Source organism: Notolepis coatsorum (assembly GCF_963971535.1).
Source record: "Notolepis coatsorum genome assembly, chromosome: 6".
Lineage (NCBI taxonomy): Eukaryota > Metazoa > Chordata > Actinopteri > Aulopiformes > Paralepididae > Notolepis > Notolepis coatsorum.
The window spans coordinates 86,586,218-86,611,228 of NC_140170.1; the positions used below are offsets into that span (position 1 = coordinate 86,586,218).

General features: G+C 46.6%; 1 protein-coding gene across 1 annotated transcript in view; it reads right to left on the minus strand.

The window, feature by feature from the left end:
• Positions 1–25,011, minus strand: part of LOC311229594 (uncharacterized protein) — a gene marked incomplete at both ends in the record, with an annotated part of 187,090 nt that overhangs the window by 10,426 nt on the left and 151,653 nt on the right. The window contains 9 exons of the mRNA XM_084315669.1: positions 4,758–4,866; positions 5,086–5,198; positions 12,945–13,109; positions 13,657–13,739; positions 13,981–14,145; positions 14,774–14,902; positions 18,163–18,294; positions 20,391–20,513; positions 20,652–20,801. Of these exons, the coding sequence (XP_084171795.1) occupies positions 4,758–4,866; positions 5,086–5,198; positions 12,945–13,109; positions 13,657–13,739; positions 13,981–14,145; positions 14,774–14,902; positions 18,163–18,294; positions 20,391–20,513; positions 20,652–20,801 (1,169 nt within the window). The remainder of the gene's footprint in view (positions 1–4,757; positions 4,867–5,085; positions 5,199–12,944; positions 13,110–13,656; positions 13,740–13,980; positions 14,146–14,773; positions 14,903–18,162; positions 18,295–20,390; positions 20,514–20,651; positions 20,802–25,011) is intronic.

Below are 25,011 nucleotides of genomic sequence, written 5' to 3' on the forward strand. Positions count from 1 at the left end.
TGAGGAGAGTGCTTCAGAGCGGCGTGCCAAGGGGGGAAGGGCCTGCTCTGGATTTGGGCCCTGTCCGATACGCTGGCGATGTGGGGAGTGGTGTCACCAGTGACCGTCTGGTGGGGTCTCGATGCCGCGGCCTCATTGGCCTCACCAGGCCCCCTTTTTTCGGGGGGTCCTAGTCCTCAGGTTGTCCTAGGGCTGGGACCTCCTCCACGCTCCGCTGCTGCAGCCTTGCCATGGGGTTGGGTTCTTGACCTTCGACCCGTGATGTTTGGCTTCCCGTCCGTTCCCTGGTGGCATGTGGGATGCGCGCCCGAGTGGTTGCGTGTCCTTCTGAACGAAGGTAAGTCCCATGGTCTGCTCACCCTGTGCGTTTGAGGTGCTAAACCCTCTTCGCACAGTCGGATCCGATCTCCCTCGCGTCCTCCACTAGGGAGGACCGGGGGGCTCGGGTCCTCCCCGGTTCTGATGGTTGTAGGGGGCCTCAGCCGGTACAGCTGTCTTGTGCTGCTGGGATGAAATGCTCGTTTGGTCGCAGCTTTCGTTACACAGTAGCAGGAGTTGGTTGGGCTTGACGTGCCGAGACAGCTTGTACACAACCCGAAACCTGTCTGGCCTCATGTGGTATGAGGCTGCAATCCATTACCTGGAAGACAATAGGCCAGGGGAGGGGACTAACAAACCAACTCCAAAACACCAGAAGCCAGAAATGGTGGAAGGTTGGGCTTGGGGCCAGCGACCCCATCCTGTAAAAAACTAATTGCTACAAAAACGTCAACAAAGAAAAACCAAGAATCTCCGGCTCTGAGAGAGGATGGACCTCAGGTAGGAAGTATGACGCAGTGTAGTGAAAGCCGGAAACATCCGGAAGCTACCCTGCCGACCACCATTCTCTCAAGCAGGGCCATTACCACCATCGGAACATGGAATGTAAGGACCATGTATGAAGCCGGAAAGACTGCGCAGGTGGCTGCCGAGATGAGGAATTACAATCTTGCCATACTCGGAATCAGTGAATCAAGGTGGATCGGATCCGGCCAGAAGAGGCTCGCCACAGGCGAGATGACACTGTACTCAGGCCATGAAGAGGACAATGCACACCATACCCAGGGAGTGGCCTTGATGCTGTCCAAGGCTGCCCAGAGAGCACTTATTGGATGGGAAGCACATGGTCCTAGGATCATTGCAGCTTCCTTTAGAACTATGAAGGCAAAAATAAACATGAACATTATCCAGTGCTATGCCCCTACAAATGACAGCAATGAAGAGAGAAAAGAAGAATACTACAGCAGACTACAGGACATCATTCAGAAATACCCAGAAAGAGACATCAACATCATAATGGGAGACTTCAATGCCAAGGTAGGAAGTGACAACAGAGGCTACGAGGAGACAATGGGAAAGCAAGGTATAGGAGAGATGAACGACAACGGGGAGAGATTCGCAAACCTATGCGCCACTAACAACCTGGTCATCGGCGGAAGCATTTTCCCCCACAAAAGGATACACAAAGCTACTTGGATCTCACCGGACCTCAACACCGAAAACCAGATAGACCATGTGTGCATCACTAAGAAGTTCAGGAGGTCCCTTCAAGATGTTTGTGTTAGGAGAGGAGCTGATGTTGCCTCAGACCACCACCTCCTGGTTGCCCGGCTGAAGCTGAAATTAAAGAAAAACTGGACAGGAGAGAAGAATCGGAGACAAACATTCAACACAGCACTTCTGAGAGACCCAACCAAGTTAGAAGAATACAAACTCACACTTAGGAACAAGTTTCAAGCCCTGCAAGAGTTGATTGAAGAAGAGGAGGAAAACATCGACAAGAAGTGGAAGTCTGTGAAGGAAGCAGTAAGTACAACGTGCAAAGAAGTACTGGGCCCGAAGAAACACAACCACAAGGAGTGGATATCAGCAGAGTCATTGAGGAAGATAGAGGAGAGGAAAGGGAAGAAGGCACTAATCAACAACAGTCGAACAAGAGCCGAAAAGGTCAAAGTACAAAACCAGTACAAAGAAGCCACAAAAAGGGTTAAGAAAAGCATCAAGGCAGACAAGAAGGACTATATAGAGAGTCTTGCGGCAGAGGCTGAAGAAGCAGCTAGACATGGAAATTTGAAAGACTTATATAACACCACCAAGAAGCTGTCAGGAAAGTTTAGTAAACCAGAAAGACCAGTTAAGGACAAAGATGGACAGCCAATCATCGGAGAGGAAAGACAAAAGGAAAGATGGGTAGAACATTTTGAGGAACTGCTAAACAGACCAGCACCACAGGACCCACCAGACATCCACCAAGCTGACAGGGATCTGCTGATAGACTGCAGCGTGCCAACAAAAGAAGAGATCCGCAAAGCCATCAAGAAGCTGAGGAACGGCAAGACTGCAGGACCCGACGGTATTCCGGCAGAAGCACTGAAGGCCGATATAGAGACGATGGAAGAGATGCTCCATCCTCTCTTCAAGAAGATATGGGAAGAAGAACACATCCCATCAGAATGGAAGGAGGGCTACCTCGTCAAAATACCGAAGAAAGGAGATCTGAGCCAATGTGCAAACTACAGAGGGATCACATTACTCTCCATCCCAGGAAAAGTATTCAACAGGATTTTACTGGACCGGATGAAGGACGCAGTCGACCCACAGCTACGAGACCACCAGGCGGGCTTCCGCAAAAACAGATCCTGCACAGACCAGATTGCAACACTGCGGATAATACTGGAGCAGTCATTAGAGTGGAATTCACCCCTATTCATTAATTTCATTGACTATGAAAAGGCTTTCGACAGCGTAAATAGAGAGACCCTCTGGAAGCTACTCAGACACTACGGAGTGCCAGAGAAGTACAGAAATATCATCAGGAACTCCTATGAGGGGATGACCTGCAGGGTAATTCATGGCGGTCAACCCACCGACGCCTTCCAGATAAAAACTGGAGTGAGACAGGGCTGTTTGTTGTCACCATTTCTGTTCCTGCTGGCAATAGACTGGGTCATGAAGCAATCCACGGCAGAGAAACGAAATGGCATACAATGGACATTATGGACGCAGTTAGAAGACCTCGACTTTGCAGAAGACCTGGCCCTTCTCTCTCACACCCAGCAGCAGATGCAGGAAAAGACCAGTACCATCGCTGACAACTCTACTCGGCTTGGGCTTAACATCCACAGAGGGAAGAGCAAGGTCATGAGAATCAATTCTGACAACACATCACCCATCATTCTGGAAGGAGAAGCGTTGGAAGAGGTAGACAACTTCACCTACCTGGGCAGCATGGTTAACAAGCAAGGTGGAACAGATGCTGATGTGAGAGCCAGGATTGGCAAGGCCAGAGGAGCCTTTCTCCAACTAAAAAACATCTGGAGCTCAAGAGACATTTCCATCACAACTAAGATCAGGATATTTAACACCAACGTGAAGTCAGTCCTACTCTATGGCGCTGAGACCTGGAGGACCACTGTCACAACAACCAATAAATTACAAGTTTTCCTAAACACCTGTCTGCGTTGAATCCTCCAGATTCGCTGGCCTAACACCATCAGCAATAAAGACCTGTGGCAACGAACACAACAACAGCCAGCAGAGAAAGAGATTCTCCAACGGCGTTGGAGATGGATTGGCCATACACTCCGTAAACCATCCCTGAGCATCACAAGACAATCTCTCAGGTGGAACCCCCAAGGGAAAAGAAAGAGAGGCCGACCACGAAACACCTGGCGCAGAGACTTGGAAGACGATGCCAAGAAGATGGGACACACCTGGGGCCAGCTTGAGAGGTTGGCTCAGGATCGGGATGCTTGGAGAACCCTTGTTGACGGCCTATGCCCCAAACGGGGTAAAAGGCGTAAGTAAGTAAGTAAGTCAGCCGGTACATCTGTCAAGCTTTTCGCTCTGCTCAGCTCCTGTGTTCCAATAGAGCAGAGCGTAAAGCTATACGATCTATAACGTAAGGTTATCCTATAACCCTAGTTATATGAGTATAGCGAGCGCTCTGCTCTGACTCACTGAGGACCCCATGGTCTTTGCCTTTGGTGGTGAAAGACTTGGGAAGGAGCTGATTGTGTGACATTTTATTACAGCACTATGTTATCAATACATATTTATAAAAACGAGGCATATTTAGCCAAAATATGTTCCCAGAACATAAAAAAATAATTCCCCACTGTCACCTACCCACAAACCCACTTTGGGTCGCGACCCGTAGTTTGAGAACCGCTGCCCTAGACCCATCTTTTGTTTTAATTTTCTCACTAGGGCATTTTTGTTTACCTTTCTTGTCAGATCTGTTATTAATTTGTCATCTTATGTACGACATGTCAAACTATTATTGTAAGTCTGACCAAAGCTCTTTGTCACTTGTCAGACACTTTGTGTGTACACATTTGTCTCTGATTGTAAACTGATCATATTCTTTCTATGGCCATGGAAAAAGACAACAAACGATGTTCTATTTTTATACAATTTGACAATTTGGAATGGTGGAGAAATCTTAAATTATGCTTTTAAATTTGGGCAGTATGTTTCTCTTATACCCCATTTCCACCAAGGTATTTTGAGGCCAGTGGGCCAGGGCCAGTTCAGGGCCAGTGCCTAATCTCCAACCAGTTCTTCGACTTTAGTTGCCCTGAATGGTGCTCACACCACATCCTGCTTGACAAAGGATCATCGTTTCAATTTGCCTCTTGTTTGACAGAAGTGAAATAAATATTATCCATTAAATGTGATGTTACAATATTTACAGTATATGTTATGTAATGACTTACATAGATGATTCCTGCTAGTTCCTGGCGAGCGTTGGACATGTCTGGAAGAGCTCTCTCTGGATTCAAAGCATTGTCAAACACGGTGAATTTAGTTCCCATCAGATTTGACCTGGATAATGTTAAAAGGAAATCTATGAATTGAATGACCCCCCATCAAATTAATAGGTCTACTTTATACTACTGTATCTAGATTGCGTTGTTGTGCAATTTTGTTAGTTTGTAACTATATGTGTGCATGTAAGTAGTATATATTTATTTAGTTAGTTAGTGAGTGTGTGAGCGAGTGAAAGAATGAATGAATGATGAATGAATGAATATTAAACCGTACCTCAACTTTCCAACAAAATTCTCTCCACCTCTTGATAAATCTGTGGCGTCGATGGAAATGAGGTAATTTGAAGTTGCGCTTTTCTTTCGTTTTCTCCCAGCCAACAGAAAGACCTGTAAAACAGAGAGAGAGAGAAAAACCATTAAAAGTCCAGAATCAGAACAAAGCACAACTAGAGGTTATTATACAATTAACTATTTGGATGCTAAATCTCTTTTTGTATAATGAATATATTAGAGAGCTTGTGAATTTTTTTAACAACATTTAACAAATGTTTTTTATTTTCCCTTTTTTAACATAAAACTATAGGCAAACAATACAGTAACAGTAAAAATCAATGATAAATCACAGGACAATGACAGAAATAATAATAACAATAATGACAGTCCAGTAATTAAATCAAAATAAATGTAGATTAAAAGACATACAAATAATAAATACAATACAATACATGTGCTCTTGCTCTCTCTTCCTCGCTCTTTCCTTCACCTTCCCCCCCCCCCTCCACCCCCCCCCCCCTCAGGACCCCCTCTTGGACTATACATCCACTATTCCATTTAACATCAGAAATTACAAGTTCATATGCTTCCCTTTATCTTCTCCACCACAGCTAACGAAGGGTTATGTATATAACCCAGTTCTATGAGTTATGGTGCGCTCAGCACCTGTCTGCACTGTACTTCACTTCGTGCACGAGCACTGAATAAAAAAGTCCACCATGTACCTTTACATCCCAACATCCGTCTGACCACACCCCCTTCCGCTTACATTCATAAGCAGGTGTGTGGTCACCTACTCGCCTCCTTCCCAAACTTTCACCACAAGGCGAGATCAAGGGCCGAAGCGGCGTCCAGGTGCTGAGCGCACCATAACTCATAGAACTGGGTTATATACATAACCCTTCGTTCTATGTCGTTATGGCTTGCTCAGCACCTGTCTGCAACAGGGGCTGAGCGGGAGCCATAGCCCGACCAATGTACCCCGCTGAGGCCCCCCACAACCATCAGACCGGGGAGGACCGAGCCCCCCGACCCTCCCTAATGGAGGATACCCCCCCTATTGGAGGTTCACGGGAGGGCGACGGATACGACCGTGCGAAGAGGCACTCAAGCAACCCAATGCACAGGGTGAGCAGACCGTGGCTTGACCCCACGACTACACACACGCACAACCCGCATGCCACCCGGGAACGAACGAAGGAACCTCGTTACTGCCCCCAATAGCACACCACCTGGCATACTGACCCTGCAGAACAGGCAGTCAGCATGGCCGTAAGCCCTCAAAAGGTTAACCAACGGAAGCAGGCACCGTACCGGGGAAACCAGGCAACAGGCTGTAACCTGAGCCTGGAGCACTGCGGACGAGACAGGCGCCAAAGGAGTCAGCTGAAAACAGCCCTCCCGGCGGAAGGGGCGGATGCTGGCGTTGTTGATCACCATGATGAAGCCTCCATCAAAAAAAAACCACCCAGAGGGGTCAAGGCAGAGAAGGCTGACATGATTGGCAGACGTCATGAACGTGCAGGGGCACACTCAACCGGACAACCCGGGAGTTGACACTGCTCCAACACACCAGGGAATCAACCACCCTGTCGTTACCATATGCGGTGGTTGTTCCTATAACCCCTCAAGAAAAAGGGGTTATCCCAGGTCTACGTTATCAACGAAACTTTACTTCGGACCGGGCCCGGCGGCTCGGGAAGCACACAGGGTTACCAGAGGAGGTCCAGAAGACCACCCCAACAGCCCTCTCTCCGCCATGCGTGAGAGAGGTGCAGAGAAGAGAACCAGCCCCTTATGATAGTGCCAGGTACAAAAGAGTACCCAACAAGGGTCTCCATAACGCCTAACCTTGTGACGCCCCGGGCCGACCCTGCCATTTTCCCCCTGAAAAAAGCCCAAGTCCCTCAGGTTACCAGAACAGCAGATCTGCATCCCCGGCGGACAAACGGGTTAACTGACCTGGACCAGCGTGACCAGAACCAGTCCCGTGCCCTAACCACGCCGACATGCTTACTCCAGGAGAAGGGGCAGATATGCGTGTTGATCTAAAACATGAAAAGAGGGCGCCACCCAGACGGGTCGGTGTGAACCGCGCTCGGTGGCCCACCCCAAGGGCGTGAGACCCCTCTACCTATGTTCAGATCCATTCCGTTATCATCCCCCAGATATGAACGAGAATCCGTCGAGAACCAGTAACAGGTTCTCGGAAGAGGACAAAACCTCCATCCCAATTGCTTTATAAAAATGCCGTTTTAACAACAAGCAACCAAGGCGTACTAGCTACCCGCATGATTCTAAACAGAAACACCCCGAGCTAGCACCATGCATGCGTCGGGACACAACCACATCAATGAATAGGCTATTTAGACCCTTCATTGAATCCCCAAGGCGCCTGGGAGAAACGACAAGAAGGGTGTGGTGCTTCCTATACTCCACACTCTTTTATTTAAAAAGAAGGAAGCACCAACTGACATGAATCCCATTTGACACAGCTGAGGGTAAAAACTGTTCACATTTTTACATCCAGTCACCCCTACCACAGAGGATTTTAGACTGAAATTCCCCAGAGAGCCTTCCCACGTGAGTCATAGAATGAAAAAGCCATGGTAACTGCGAGTCATGTGACCAACCAAGTTACACATAAATTGAGCGTAGTGGACCCGTAAGTCCTACGCTCTATCCCGACACTTTGACAACAATAGATCGTACGTACAGATCTAACTCACGGAAGCCATCGCCAACAGCAACGTGCGTAGTGACGTGCGCTATGACGGGGGGAAACCCAACACTCAACGGCTGTTAATAGGAGCAGAGTCAGGGCCTCCCCCCCCCCCTCCCTGCCAAGTCGCCTGACGGCTTGGCCCTGACTGGCCTGACAGGAGATGAGTAAAACCCCCCTGACCAATCAGAAGAGGGAAGGAGGGGTTTATTCGGTACCCCCTCACAAGCCCTTCCCCTCTGCACACAACAACAACTTTAGCATATGATACCTTTGGTAGAATGCTAATGAAATAGCGCAAGCTAATACAATGCACGCTACCCACAGATAACTGTGAACAGGGTTTACAACAAAACCAAGTCGCGTGTGTGTGTGAATCCTACACCCGCATCCATGTTCATAGAAAAACACTGATAGAGAGAGCGAAACGGCCGGGCCGTGGTACGTGTTCATACGAGCATTACTGCAACTAACACAACAGTGTTGTAGCTCAACATTACTTGTGTAAGCAACAGACCATACAACTAGCCTCTGCCTGCATGTGGAGTCTCAGGCCGAGGTAGAAAACCTTTCTATAACCGAGAGTAGGCAGCAGACCTTGCTTAAGCTCATAACACGAACGTAACCCTCCTATCAATGCATACTAGTGAAGATTCACACTTTGCAACCTCATCATATGTTTGGTGAAGAAACACACAGTTTGTTAACAAAAAATACAGTCCCCCTTTAGAGGGGACTTTTTATTTCTGACCAAAAGTATATGAGAGGGCCGGGGAGGGGTAAACAGAGGGGACCGCAGGGGAAAAAAGTCACTGGTCTCGAGCCGCTCGGGATTTGCCACCTCGGGGAGCCCCGGAGGGACGGTAGACAATCGGCGGCTGGTCACAACGATCCCTACCGTCTCCTCCAGGCACAGATGGGCCGGCTGCAGTGGCGGCGCCCTCTCTCCTCCTGGCCTTCTTCGAAGGGCCAGCAGTGGCGGTGGTAGCAGCAGCAGCCACAGCGGAGGAAGCTCGACGACGTGGCAGCCGTCTGACTCCACCGGCGATGTCGGGAGGGGGAAAATGAGGTTGGAGCACGGAGCGCTCCTCCTGCATTTCTCTGCACGTTGAGGTCATCAACTGCAGGGCCTTCCCGAACAGTCCAGCATCGGAGAGGGGTGCCATCAGAAGTGGAATCCTCTTCTTCTCCGGCACACGGGCCTGCTCCAGCCAAAGGTGGCGCTGGGTTAGAGTTGCCAGGGCGCGCACTTTCCCAGCGGCTATGGCCTGCGGCTGAGTCAGATGCAGGATAGCTCCTGCCGACTGGGTGAGCTGGTTATGTTGTACATCACTCAGCTCCATGCCGCCCGTCAATACCCCGGACATGAATCTTGCCAGCTGCGCAATGTTAGACGCAGCAGCCAGAGATTGTGTTCCGGCGATAAATGACTGGTCGCTCCAGTAAGCCAACCGCCTCGCCGATTTCCCTTGAGGAACAGAGATGACCTATTAGATCATCAGGGACAGGAACAGGCAGTGGCTGCGGCAGCGGCACGCTGTTAGCGACTGCCGCCACCGCCATAAGCTCGGGAAACAAAGCCCGCAGTTCCCCCTGCAGACTTTCCTCCACCGAGCCCGCATCCCTCACATACAGCAGGCTTCTACTGGTCAAGGAGCCACACTCCGATGTGGCTGATAGTAGGGCATCCTGCCGACGAGTCAGAGGTTCTTCTCCAACATCTTCAAACAAGGGCCCCAAGGAGACATTTCACCCCCCTCCAGTGTTACCTGGACGGGCGGGATACATGTCTCCACCGGGCCTTCAAATAAGAACCCGTCCGCCTCTACCATGTAATCCTCTGTTTCCATCGGGCAGGTAGAGACAGACGCATCCTCACTGGGCTCCAGCAACTCACCAAACCCAGGCCGTTCGCGTCTGCAAGCCACCATCTTGCGACGGGAGCGAGCAGACGCAAAAAGTTTGCGTCTCAAATCCTCTGGAACCAAAGGAACCGGCCGCTCAACAGCGGACGATTCCCCGGAAGCAGAGGAACCAGAGCCAGGACCAGGCCATCGCAGAGGCGACGGCACCGGTGCACCAGCTCCTTGGAGAGGCAAACTACCCATCGGACGCCTACCGGGCGTGGCTGCCAACCACGAGAGAGGCAACAGCCCTGCACCAGGACGCACGACGGAGGCGGAAATGGAGAACCGCTGGTGGAGAGTGGCTCTGCGACTCTCCGAAGTAGACATTATGACTTAGATTTTTCTATCGAATATTTATGAGAGAAGAAAAAAATAAGCACAATGTAAACATGTCTCAACTTTCTTCAGCTAACAACCTTGTCAAGTGGGGATCTACCGAAGGCACTTCCTCAAGTTTCAAGTTTCAAGTTTCTTTAATAGTTGTCATACAGAAGTACAGAATACTTTTATACAAAATGCTTCTTACTGTTGCGCTCCAGAGACTGTGCAAGACAAGATAAGTATGAAGTAAAATAACATAGTAAAATTAGAAGTAAAAAAATGAGGTCACAGTGTTCAGTTTAGACATATGTACAATGTTCGATGCAGAATAGACGTAGTTACCATACAATATACAATACTGTGCAGTGTACTAATATACAATACTATATAGTGCAAGGCAGAAATGGAGAAATGGGACGAGGTGCAATTTAGGTACAATTCACAGTAGGTGTACGAGTTGTAGTGCAAATCCTTTATCAATAAATATAAAGTGTAAGTGTGTTTGTGTGATCTAAAGTGTGGAGGGTGGGTGCTGCAGTGTGTTGTTTGTTTGAGTGAGTGTGTGCGTGTGGGTGTGTGTGCTGTGTGCATTTGATGGTTGTTGCATAGTGATTATTGTTCGTTTAGCGATTAATGTTCGTTTAGCAGCCTGATGGCCTGGGGATAGAAGCTTCTTCTGAGTCTTTCTGTGCTCGCCTTAAGACTCCGGTATCGCTTGCCTGACCGCAGTAGTTCAAAGAGGCAGTTGTTCGGGTGGCTCGAGTCCTTAATAATTCTCTTAGCCTTCCCCTTGCACCGCTTGTTGTAAATGTTCTGGAGGGTGGGAAGCCCCCCTCCAATTGTGCGTTCGGCTGAACGTGTCACTCTTTGTAGTCTGCTACGGTCTTGTGCAGTGCTATTCCCAAACCAGGAGGTGATGTTGCCGGTCAGGATGCTCTCTATTGTACATGAGTAGAAGTTCCTAAGGATCTTCTGACTGACTTGGAACTTCCTTAGGCGCCTGAGGAAGTAGAGGCGTTGTCGTGCCTTCTTCACAACACTGTCAATGTGTGTGGTCCATTTCAAGTCCTCGGATATGTGGGCTCCGAGGTACTTGAAACTGTTCACTCTCTCAACCGGTGCCCCGTCGATGCTGAGGGGGCTGTAGTCCTTGACCCCCGACCTCCTGAAGTCCACAATCATCTCTTTTGTTTTGCTGACGTTCAGGGAGAGGCAGTTCTCCTGACACCACTGTGACAGGTTCTCTACCTCTTCCAGGTAGGCCCTTTCGTCGTTGGCAGAGATCAGGCCCACCACTACTGTGTCATCAGCAAATTTGATGATGGTGTTGTTGTTCCGCTGTGATACGCAGTCATGTGTGTACAGGGAGTAGAGGAGGGGGCTCAGAACACAGCCCTGGGGGGCCCCTATGTTGAGCGTGATGGATGAGGAGGTGCAGTTGCCGGCTCTTACCACCTGGGGTCTGCCCGTCAGGAAGTCCAAGACCCACTGGCAGAGGTCATAGTTCAAGCCCAGGTCCCTGAGCTTGGCTATGAGTTTGGAGGGGACTATGGTATTGAATGCTGAGCTGTAGTCGATGAACAGCATTCTCACATAGTTCCCCTGCCTCTTGTCCAGGTGTGATGCTGCTGTGTGCAGCACATGGGTTATGGCGTCCTCCGTGGACCTGTTGGGGCGATATGCAAATTGCAGAGGAACTAAGGAACTAAATTCCTTGTGGTGAAAGTGTAGGTGACCACACACCTGCTTATGAAGGTAAGCAGAAGGGGGTGTGGTCAGACGGATGTTGGGATGTAAAGGTACATGGTGGAATCTTTTATTCAGTGCTCGTGCACGAAGTGAAGTACAGTGCAGACAGGTGCTGAGAAAGCCATAACGACATAGAACCATATTGCTATGCTGGCTTCATTAACACCTAAAATTCGTGCAGTAGATATCTCTAGATAAATCACATCGAGATAGGTAAGAACCCACACCTTCCGGCACATTTTATCCGGTTGAATCCAGCGTGACGCTATCAACTTTTTGGCAGCCGTAAGACCGGACAAAATTTGCCTTTTTACATGTACAGAGGTTGATAACTGAGAAACATCATTCAACAACAATACAGAAGGCAGTATAGGTATGGTCAGAGATAAAAATTCTGATAATTGAGTGGTTACTTTTTCCCAGAATATCTTAACAGGAGGGCATTCCCAATACATATGCATAAATGTACCAAGAGCACTGTTTAAACATAAGGAGCATCGAGGGTCTTGTCTGAGCCCCATTAGATGCAAACGTCTAAGAGTCAGGTAAGTCCTATGAACAAAGTTAAGGTTAATCTGTTGGTGATCTGGGTTACGTGATGATAGCCGTATGTTTGCCCAGACTTCATCCCAATCAAAATCTACTTCCAAGTTTGGGATATCCTTCCTCCAAACCGAGTCTAGGGGAAGGATTTCATATGAGGACGTAAGTAAGTGACGATAAAAGTCAGAGACGAAGCCTCTCGATGTCTCCTTTTCATAAAAGAATTTGTAAAATCTGTGGTGCTCAAGTGGAATCTTTAATGGGACTATATTAATATAAGAATATATTGTGAAATATTCTTAATGTACATAACATTAATGTAAAATATATATATAAAATCATCAACATGGAGATGAAAGAAATACATTTTTCCATCTACATCATTTCCTTGAGCTGTAATTACCACAACACAATGATTCAGTGTCCTCTGATTACATCACAGGAGGAGATATTCAAACTCATTAACTGTCAATAACTGTGAAACTAAATGATGGGATATGTGTGAGATGCGCAAAATAAGTCTGCGTTGTTTTTCAGTGAACTGCCCCTTTAATCAAAACAACAAACCTTGAAATGAGCACAGAAACATAATTATAAAAGCCTCTGAGAGTCCCTCACCTTCTTCTCATTGTCAAGGTGGAGGAAATATGTAGGATAGAGGCTTTTATCCATGCCTCTCTGGTCCCTAGTCACTCTGCATTTGACTGTCACACCCTGTGGGGCAGGCTGCGTAACAAACTCCTCCAAGTCGTCAAATTCAATGTCAGGCGTCGGAGGTCTCTCCTGGACACGAGACACACAAAATAACAGTTCAGCAAATTGATTTTGAAGGTGCACTATGCAGCCTTGGGAGAGAAATGTATAGTATATTTTCATAACTGAATAAACAAACTGTCCTCAGACAATTGGGTCTCTAGAACACTGTTTGAAGCTAGAAAGCTGCCTGAAAAGTGCTCTTTTACTGAAGTTGTTTACAATGGCAGCGCCCGCAAATCTGTTTACAAACATTCAAAGAAGGCATTTGGTTCATCGTGCCTCAAAATTATTTAGTTTTGATTCGATGATACAATAATTCTAAGGATTACATGTATAGTAAATATGTTTTGTAAACAAATTGCAGCATAGCAAATATAAACAAATCCCCCCCCCTGAAACTGCATAGTGCACCTTTAAGCATAAATAATCCCATTAAACTAAATCCATTACATATTCAGTATACTGTGTATGGAGGCAACACATGATTGAATTGTATGAGATAGGCCTAGTGAGTGAGTAAAAACCTTCATGTATTAATGTGATATTATTATTGGTAACTTGAATAAAACCTGACCTTCTTCTTTTTCCCTTTGCCTTTCTTCTTCTTTGACTTTTCATCTTTTTCTGAGTCGGAACCGTCACTCTCGTCTGCTTTTGCTGAGAGAGACAATATGTATGTCAAAACACCCATTTCTGATTTCATTACAAAGTGGGATAACAACTATTTGAAAAACACATACTCTTACAAAAGAGCTGCTGGCATGACAAGTCATTAGGGAATAATATGAGACATTTGCCTACAAAATAGTATTTGTTATACTATATGTCTTTTTTATCACTTTACTCTGTATCATGTAATGTTTGTATTTGATACAGTATGTAGTGAATTAAACTAAACCTTTCTTCTTCCCCTTCTTGTCTTTGTCCTTGTCTTTGTCTTTGTCCTTGTCCTTGTCTTTGTCCTTGTCTCCTCCTGTTTGGAACAGTGCTGCACCGGGGCTGGACTTCTTCTTTGTCTTGCTTGGCTTAGCCTCCTCTTCACTCTCACTCTCTGATTTGGCAGCTGGAAATAGGACTTATATGAGCTTCATAACAAGTTTCAAAACAAGTTTGTAAGCATTTTACAGTTTTTAATCTTCCAATGTTGTAAGCGGTCGTAACTGAGTTACTAGAGTATACGTTTGGATGATACCACAGTACTGTCTTGCTTAGGCCTTAGGGACAATAATAACATTAAATCTGAAGATACTTTGATAGTCAGTGGTTGTGTTACAGTATACTGTCTTGCTTAGGGACAACCACTGACTTTAAATAAAAGTGTCTTCAGATTGTACTGCTATATTATAGAATTAAAATCTGAAGACACTTTGATGTAAAGTCAGTGGTTGTGTTACTGTGTACTGTATTATGGATGGTTTTTTATTAAGTGGTTTGTCAGCCCTATGTTCAGACATTGAAGAGGCTGAAGCCAGGGCATCCCCCATACCATTGGATAGGCCTACTAGGGGACCTTTTCTAACTTGACAACAGAAACATTCTAAATTGGCCCAAGTTTATTTCCTGTTGCGATGTTTGCTAATACACCAGCTGACAGGAAATAGCACTGGGGCCAAAGTTGTTCCCCTAGCAACGGAATTCTTCTGAGAAGGTCTATAGATTCATAAAATATTGATCACAGTATTTTTTTTTACCTTTCTTCTTGGATTTGGAGTCTTTATCTCCATGTATCTGGAACAAGGTAGCAGGTTCCTTCTTCTTGTCCTTCTCCTTATCCTTCTCCTTGGACTTGGATTTTCCTTTGCCTTCAGAATCCTTGTCGTCTGAAGGATAAAGTGACAAGTGAAATGGAAATCTGATTCAAGGGTAATTTCCTTCAACATAACTATGCTATCTTGGCCGTAGGCCATTGTGAGGATTCAGGGTGGTATTACTTCTAATCTAATGGAACTATGGAAGGTCAGCTGCTGCCAATGCCAGTTCAAACCCCTTGAGTGGTAAGCACTGCAACTTTAAATAATAATATTATATTAAACAATAATAATATCTATCTCAAGCTGGGTCTGATGTATTGTGGAAATTAAGATGAATTGAAGAGTAAGCAAAGTATGCAACAGGTATTTTAGCTTTTGTAGTACATTTAACCCCTGAATCCATCATCATCAGTTGCTAACCAGAACAACTAGACCCAAAAGGCAATTTCTTCTCTCAGGGCCGGAAGCGTCACAGCGAGTTTGTGTGGCATGTTCACCAGACACATTAGCATAAAGTTACCTCGAGCATAACTTGCTGAAATTCTGATCAAACTGTCAAACTAGGCGTTACAGGGCGTTTTCACCTATTCCAGCCAAGACACAGGGGAATGCTAGCTTAGCCTCAAACTCCAAGCTGGGTGTTGACAATGGGTGGTCCATGACTTTTTCAAACAGGAGAAACATGGCAGCTCATGAACATAAAACTTTCCCACCGAAACGGTTCACTAACATTTTAGGCGAGAAATAGGATAAATTGCTGGGTCTTAATTCACTTTTGATCTTCAATGCCTAGTTTGACAGTTTGACCTGCATTTCGTGAGTGAGGCACACTGTTTTACCCGGATGTATTAAAACCAAGTTAACTTCATGGTATTGTGGTCCGGTGAAGGCGCCGCACCAACCCCTCCCAACTCAACGTGCCAACTCCTGCTCTACATAGAAACGGAATAGAATGCGGCACGCAGCTGGACCTCTGTGCTTTCAGTGCATGGAAATGTCCTTTCAGTCACCATTCAATATGTCTGCCCCCATTAAGAATGTCATTGCCACTAACATTAGCTACCAAAAATGTTGCAGCTAACTCTAGGTGCTAGAATTATGAGTACGCTATAGGAAATAGGCTTGGCGCCGAAACTCTAGATGGTGTGCCCTGGCAGCCTGGCAGCAGCAGGATAATGAAGGACCCTCACCACCCCAACAATAGCCTGTTCAAGCTGCTGCAGTCAGGCAAGCGCCTCCGCATATATGCAGCAAGAACAGAGAGACTCCGACTCAGCTTCTTCCCCCAGGCCATCAGAACACTGAACCTCTCCACACACAAGTACACATGAAGGAACATGACAGGTGCACACACACACACACACACACACACACACACACACACACACACACACACACACACACACACACACACACACACACACACACACACACACACACACACACACACACACACACACACACGCACACACACGCACACACACACACACCGCACATCCTCACTTGCACTCTCTCACACACAAACACTTTAAAAAAAGTCACTTTAAAAAACATAACTGTATATTGTATAGTATATTGTATAATATTGTATATAGGACTCATTACCTTTAATTCTTAAGCTTAGCATTGTATTGTATTTTATCTTAGTACTTTTTATCATGTCTATTTTATTACCTATTCTATTTTATTATTCTATTTTATTATTTGTATTTTTTGCACAATCAAGGCGGGCATGGCCACCTTCATTTCACTACATGTTCACTACATGGTCAATAAATCTCTTGAATCTTCAATCTTGAATCTAAACATAAAATGCAATCGATTCGACATGTCAGCAGCACCCACCAAACAGGACTCTACGTTGACATTTTGAGTTGGAGCATTTCAACAACTTTGGTCTGAGTGTTTGACAAATAAGTGGCCCACATTTTATGTTTAGGTATAAAATGCTTCAGAGTACAGTAAATTACATGACACACTGTCACCCGGGAGATCTAAAGTTAATTTCAGTCTATGTTCATTTGCCCGGCTGTGATATGAAGCTAGGAAAGCATAATACATACGCACACAGCTGGGAAACAGCAAGCCTGTAAACAAACTCACTGTGGCTATTATCTATAGGTCAGGGGTTCTCAAACGTTTTCATACTGTGACCCCATTTTATTTAGGATTTTTTTTGGGAACCCCACAAAATATTATTATCGAAATTAAATTAAATGATCGCGTAATTTCAACATGGAATTAAGGAATATCAAAATAAAAGCACACGTTGTTGAACTTGATCATGCATATTTATTAGAAAATGGAATTACAGGACTATGTTATCAATACACATTTATAAAACAAGGCATATTTATGTTGCCAGAACATTAAAAAAATATTTTTTTAATTTGTTTTTCTGTCCACATTAGCGTCGGGTAGTGGGGCTACAGGACCAGCCGACGCTGAAAACATTTTGCATGTTTTTGGTGTTATAGAGATCTTGAATCAGTCGCAAGCTATAACTGCGGGGAGGATTAGGATGCTATCAACACTTGTTAATAGGCATTTCTGGGAGCAGTCTCCTCTTGGGGAGGAAGAAAGGTTTCTTCTCCTCACGGCTCCTCTTTCCAATGCCCCACTGTCACCTACCCGCGGCCCCAATTTGGGTCGCGACCCATAATTTGAGAAACACTGATCTAGGTATTGCCTTCATGTCATTTAACTACATCAGTCTAGAGTGGATGTTTGTACTGAAAAACCTAATGTTCTGTCAAAGTAAAATATAATTCTGTCGAGTAAAAAAAATATGTCGACTAAAGACGCACTTCTTCAACCATTATCTGAAATGGGGAAAGAAAATTATAATAATTAAATAAATCTAACCCTAACTAACCTTATTGTCATGCACTTGTCCTAATATACTAACCTATACTGTAGCACTCAACACTTTGATGAACATTGTTACTCAGCTGTTTTGTACCCTTCCTGATGACTTGTCGTACAGAACTTGTAAGTCGCTTTGGATAAAAGCGTCAGCTAAATGACTAAATGTAAATGTATAATTCTAAACCTAGAAGACCATAATATTATTAGATGATTGCTGTTTTGTCTTGGTGACTACAGAAATATGAAACATTAAAGGCTTTGAGCTGGCCTACCATTTCTTTGTGGCAAGCCACTTGATTAGTAGATGTTGTGCCACATGCACTGCTGAGCCGAAGTTTCCACTCACTCAATCATTACACAATGAAATAATCTAATCCTCTTAGCAACATAAGTCTGCTCTCACTCGTGTTGCTCTGAACAACTCATCTGAAAACACAGTCTTCATAGCACACCAGGCCTACCTTTAGATTTAGATTTCTTCTCCTTCATGGCACTTGGGACTGGAGAACTTTCCTTTGCAGTCTTTTTCTTGGTTTTCTTGTTGGGTGTCTCTTCCTCCTCCTCCTCGTCATCATCATCCTCTGTGTCTGAACCTTTAGAAGGGGCAAGAGGCGGTTATCTGATATTATTCCTGTCTCCTTTTTGAGGTTATCCTGTCTTACTGCAAATCTAGTGATGTTTGCAGCATCACAGCATCACAGCTTCCCTTTTAGGCAATTACGAGCATGGCAGCCAACCGTCACGCCAGTCGCCATGTCAAGTCAGGTCAGATTTATTTGAAGAAGATAAGGAAAAGCTCCCATAGAAAAACCTTAATAGGAAAAACAGGGAAGAAACCATAGATGGACAATACGCTAGGATGGCCAGACGTGAAAATAAATACAATAAGGGAGTAGGGCTGACCCCTATTAGTCGATTAGTTGAAAGGAGCCGTAGTAGAATTTTTATTATTATTATTTTTTTTATCATTCTTTCCAAAATAAAAGAGGCCTAGAAGTGTGGCTAACGCTAATGGCACGCATACCAGCCCTATAAGGGAGTAGTAATAGTAATACTAATAATACAAATATGAATAGTGATAATAAACAATACAAGCTAAACCATAGAAAGGCATACCAGGTAAGCAGAGACAGGGCATAACAATATCCATAGAGAGCATCAATGACGTCCAACAAGTTACCCAGGGTGATCATAGAGCATCACACTGAGTTACCACCCAGGGTGACCATAGGGCATCACACTGAGTTACCACCCAGGGTGATCATAGAGCATCACAATGAGTTACCACCCAGGGTGATCATAGGGCATCACACTGAGTTACCACCCAGGGTGATCATAGAGCATCACACTGAGTTACCACCCAGGGTGATCATAGAGCATCACACTGAGTTACCACCCAGGGTGATCATAGAGCATCACACTGAGTTACCACCCAGGGTGATCATAGAGCATCACACTGAGTTACCACCCAGGGTGATCATAGGGCATCACACTGAGTTACCACCCAGGGTGATCATAGAGCATCACACTGAGTTACCACCCAGGGTGATCATAGAGCATCACACTGAGTTACCACCCAGGGTGATCATAGAGCATCACACTGAGTTACCACCCAGGGTGATCATAGAGCATCACACTGAGTTACCACCCAGGGTGATCATAGAGCATCACAATGAACACACAACTTCTTGAGACCGCAAAGGACGAGCATAGACAACGTCCATAGAGATAGCGTTGTCCGACAGGTTGCCACCTAGGAGACACACCACTCAGGAGACAGCGCAGGACAGGGAGGCAAAGCACAGGCCAAGCACACAAAGCAGAGACAGGCAGGGCATGAAGGCAGTACATGAGGCAGTACAGCTTACAGGCCAGATACACTCAGCAGAGATGGCCAGGGTATGAGACAGAGCCAGGACAACGCTTACAGGCCAGATACACTCAGCAGAGATGGCCAGGGTATGAGACAGAGCCAGGACAACGCTTACAGGCCAGATACACTCAGCAGAGATGGCCAGGGTATGAGACAGAGCCAGGACAACGCTTACAGGCCGGTTACACTCAGCAGAGACGGCCGGGATAGGAGACAGAGCCAGGACAACGCTTACAGGCCGGTTACACTCAGCAGAGATGGCCGGGGTAGGAGACAGAGCCAGGACAACGCTTACAGGCCGGTTACACTCAGCAGAGATGGCCGGGGTAGGAGACAGAGCCAGGACAACACTTACAGGCCGGATACACTCAGCAGAGAGATGGCCGGGGTAGGAGACAGAGCAGGACACTGGCTGAGTCTATCACTGTGAATAGTCCTGTCACCTGACCTTGACTTTTAATGTTCGCTTGTTGGATTGGTGTTACAAGCTAAGAGAAGCATTGCAAATAGAAAGAAAATAACAGTGGCCAGTCTCCCTCTTAACTCACAGAATTTGTAGCATCCACATAACAACTCATAATTGAATATATCATATTTTGTAACTATCTAATATTATAACATTGTAAATATAGAGATATGAGTGCTGTAATTCAAAAGGGTTATCCAATAGTACAGTACAACCCCATTCCAATATTCCCACACAGTTAGGCCTACTGTGTGGGAATATTGGAATGGGGTTGTACTGTATTGGATAACCCTTTTGAATTACAGCACTCATATCTCTATATTTACAATGTTATTACATGAACCACTTACTTTTCTTCTTATTTGGAGCACTTTTGGTTTTCTTCTTTGGCTCTGCCTTTGGCTCTTTTTCTTTCTCTTTAACGGGTTCATCTATATCCTTCTCTGGTTTCTTTTTCTTCACTTTTTTTCCATCTTAAATTTTTTTGAAAAAATAAAAAGTGATAATTGTATGACAGATGTGAAGAGATGACACTGTTGGTCTGTAGTAAAAAAGAAAAAAGAAAGACAAAGGCCTACAGTAACATTGTCACTTTCATCAGAGTTTCTCACTTTGGACGGCAGGACTCTCTTCTCCAGACACATCCTCATTCTTCTTGGTCTTGGTCTTTTTTGACTTGGCTTCGGTTCCATTCGTCTTGGCCTCAGCTGTGCCGGGCCCGTTGGCCTCCTCCTTCTTCTTTTTTGGTTTCTTGAAAATGTCTAAAGGAATACAAGCCAGACCAGGTTTGAGACCCTAGGAATCTATAGCAAGACTCACACAGTGACGCAGCCTGAGCAAAGTGTTTAGAAACGTAAGATAAATGTGGTGTTAGTAATGGGAAAGACGGTAAAGAAATGTAGTGAGTTGACAGAGGTGTCAATATTTACTGTGAGTGGCAGTATTTATTCTGCTCCTTACTGAATTAGGAACGCTGATTTCCATAACTTACCGTCAAATGAGATCCAAGGGCGAGCGAGGGGTATGGAAGGAAGAGCAAGTTAACAAGAGGACAGAATAAGTCATTCCAATATTACTACCACCACCACCACTACCACTACTAGGGGAGAACGGGGGACGTGTCACACGGGTAGGTTGTCACATTAGTAGTAGTAGTAGTAGTAGTAGTAGTAGTAGTAGTAGTAGTAGTAGTAGTAGTAGTAGTAGTAGTAGTAGTAGTTTATTCAGTCATCATCTCACACAATACAATATACACCATCATTTAACAATATTTGATTTTACAGTGACTGAAAAGGCACAGACTGAAGCATAATGCTTATATATGCCTGTCCTATATTCTTCACACAAATTACAAAAATTAAGACTCCAAAACAGTACTCTAAAAGAAAATAGCAAAAGAAAACAGTATTATTCACCCTTGTAGTTTTCAAAAATAGCTTTACAAATAATTTTCTTAAAAACCAAAAGCAAATTACTCATTCTTAACTGTATATCAGCATTGTTCCACAAGTTAACCCCAATAATAGAAATACACCTCCTTTTAATCCCTTTCTTATCTTTTTGAACAGTACATTTACAAATATCTCTCAAATCATATTTTCTTTCATGTATTGAAAAAAAACTTTGCACCCCGTCTGGGAGTAACTTTGCTTTAGCTCTGTACATTATTTGCATAGTTTTATAATAAACCAAATCATAAAATTTCATAATATGAGACTTTATAAACAATGGTTATATATTCGTACTGGCGAATTGTGTCTTGCTCTTCGCCATCGAGATGTACCTCATCTCCAGTACCTACTGTACTTCATTAACGAAAAAACAAATGCACCCAGCATCTGACCAGGCCCCGCCCCAGTGCCGTACTATAAGGCAGCAGGCGTGGTCACCACTCGCCCTTCCTCTATTTAGTTTCCATCATGGCGGATGCTTGCACCCTGTGAACTAGCGTTATGAAAAGTATAGAGAAATTGCGCAATGTTGAGTATTCACCGGAGATTTGCCAACCCCTGGAATCTTCTCGGCATGTTCCAACGGCACGTCGGGTCTGTCCTGGTGTTTCCTCGTCTTGTGGCAGCAGATCGAGGGACAGCGTGCGAGGTTTGGCTATCGAGCTGACTCGTACCCAGGTAGGCTCTGTGTCATCAGGCATTAACGCTGGTGTTAGTAATGCTGCTTGTTGTTATGTTAGACAACCGAGTTGTGTGTCGGCGCCAGGGGCGGGATGTCTGGGTGAACGTCCCTCTGAGTTGGACGTTTTCCAGGCGATCTTGGAGCGCGCTGCTAACACTAATGCTATAATGCTGGGTCACTGTTTTAATGTTCCCCGCCGTGGGATGTCACCGCTTTTCCCTCCTCTTAACCAGTTCATTGATGAAGGTCAGTCGGTAGCTAATGTGGGGGGTTTTGCTGAGACTTATTTACCCTTTTTTACAGGTGAATGGGTTGACAACAGGGTGCAGGGCGGGTGTGCCGTGGCTAGAGAGCCAGGTAGCATCGATCCTGTGCCCCGGTGGGGTTGAACGGTGTCCCACCCGGAAGCCGACGCTTGAGAGCAGGTTGGCCCGGCAGGTGGCAGTATGGACTGATGAGAGTTATACTGCCACAGGTTGGAATTTAGCTGCGGCCAGTGTTGTGGCTCAGCTGACTGTTTTTCTGTCCACATTAGCGTCGGGTAGTGGGGCTACAGGACCAGCCGACGCTGAAAACATTTTGCATGTTTTTGGTGTTATAGAGATCTTGAATCAGTCGCAAGCTATAACTGCGGGGAGGATTAGGATTAGCTATCAACACTTGTTAATAGGCATTTCTGGTTGAGCAGTCTCCTCTTGGGGAGGAAGAAAGGTTTCTTCTCCTCACGGCTCCTCTTTCCGCGGAAGGACTCTTTGGTCGTTCTGCGGAGACGCGGGCGGTTGTTGACCTAGGTCCCACACCGCCTCACGCTATGCAGCCGGAGGTTGGAGCATGGCCTCGTCAGCGACTATGGCGAGGCCCTCGACAGGCGGTCATGTTTCCCCCGCCAGTGGTACCCTGGGCGTTGAGTCAACAGGTGTCCACACGGCCGACAGCCTTGGCGGCCGACGGATCGGCCATGTTGGATGAGCTCGGCTTGGAATATACAAGCCGTCGCCGTCCTGCCGCGAGCAGCCTGCTCCCCGATCACTCCCTCCCCCAACACCAGCGGAAAAGGGGCTCTGATCCGTTTCCTTTGGCTGCGGGCCGCGAGCCTTCGTTGAAGTGCATGCGGCCCCACGTTTCGCTTCTCATGGGGACAGGGGCTGACACCCAGTTGATGGCTGAACCTGGGTCTGTCCGTGAGAATGTTGTGCTGTCACGTGGCTCCCTCGCCACGCGTTGTGCATTGGGTGAACCTGGTGTTATGGCTGCCACTGTCGATGGTAGTCAGCAGGGGGACTCGAGGCATCTTCGAAAGAATGCTCAGCGCGGGTTACCCCGACCTCGCCTTCGCCAGGCGGGGTATCACGTTGATGCCTCCCACTCCCGCAAGATCGGCAGTGGTCTGGCAGGCGCGCGTGATTTGGGTGGTAGTAATATCACTGCAGGGCTACGGTGTGTAGGAACCCATGGGGTCCTCACGCCTTACATGTCAGGCTGCAGAACAACTCCTCAGCATGTTCTGGAGGGGTGGTCAGTGGGGGAGCTTTTGTCACCTAGTTTGATGTCAGCTTCTCCCGTATCAAACCGGCCCTTTCTGTCGGGGTCCCCCCTTGGGTGCGATTGCCTCGTGGGTTGTATCAGGGACCGTTGTCCCGATTCCACGGAATGCCCTGCCCGCACGGTTGGCGGTTTCAGAGGCTACGCACAGCGGGAGGGACCGGGCCGCCTATCTGCAGTTCCTTGCGGCCCAGCGCCAGTTGGCGGCGGGTGTGCGCTCTGGGATTATTATCACATATGGCTACAACAGTGCCATATGTCGAGGTGGATGGAGAGAATGTTGAGGCGGGGGCTTGTCTTGCAGTTCGCACAACCCCACCCTCCGTTTTCAGGTTTGGTGCAGACCCTATTGTCAGGGTCAGCAGCAGTGACAGCTCTGGCCGACGAGATCCAATCTCTGTTGGCGAAGCAGGCCGTAGTCGTGGTCCCGAGAGAGGACGCGATGTCAGGCGTCTACTCCCGTTATTTTCTGGTGCCCAAAAAAATGGGAGGTGTCAGACTTATACTGGATCTGTCCGCGTTCAATCGTCTGATTGTGGCGAGACCGTTCAGAATGTTGACCGTCAAACACCTGCTACTCGCTGTCAGGGTGGGAGACTGGTTCACCTTCATAGACCTGAAGGATGCGTATTTTCACATCCCGATTTTCCCTCCTCACAGGAAGTTCCTACGGTTCCTTTTTCAGGGCGTAGCGTACGAAAACCAGAGGTTGCCGTTCGGCTACTCTCTGGCCCCCCGCACATTCACCAAGTGCGTAGAGACCGCGCTGGAGCCTCTACGTCGTCAGGGGATACGAATTATTTTCTATCTCGACGACATGCTGCTCCTCAGCCGGTCGGAGGAGGTCGCCAGGTCTCATACCAGGCTGGTGGTGGAATTCCTCACCAGGCTGGGTTTTGCTGTGAACTGGAAGAAGAGTACGCCTCTTCCCAGTCAACAGGTGGAGTACTTGGGCTTGGTTCTAAGTTCAAGGCCCATGAGGGCAACCCTCTCGGAGCAACGGAGAGTGTCTATCCTCAACGTGCTCGGGGGTTTCCGTCCTGGAGGGACGGTCACGGCGCTGAAGGTGATGCGCCTGCTTGGTATGATGGCATCTGCTCACGCTGTGGTCCCTCTTGGCCTCCTCTTCATGAGGAGGATACAGAGGTGGTTTTCCAGTATGAAAATAGACCCGGTGAGGGGCAAGTGGAAACGGTTGACGGTTCCCTTGTCGATACGGGGGGATCTTGCCCACTGGAGGAGGACTGGTATCCTCACCAACGGGGTCCCCATGGGCAGCAGGTGTTCACACGTCAC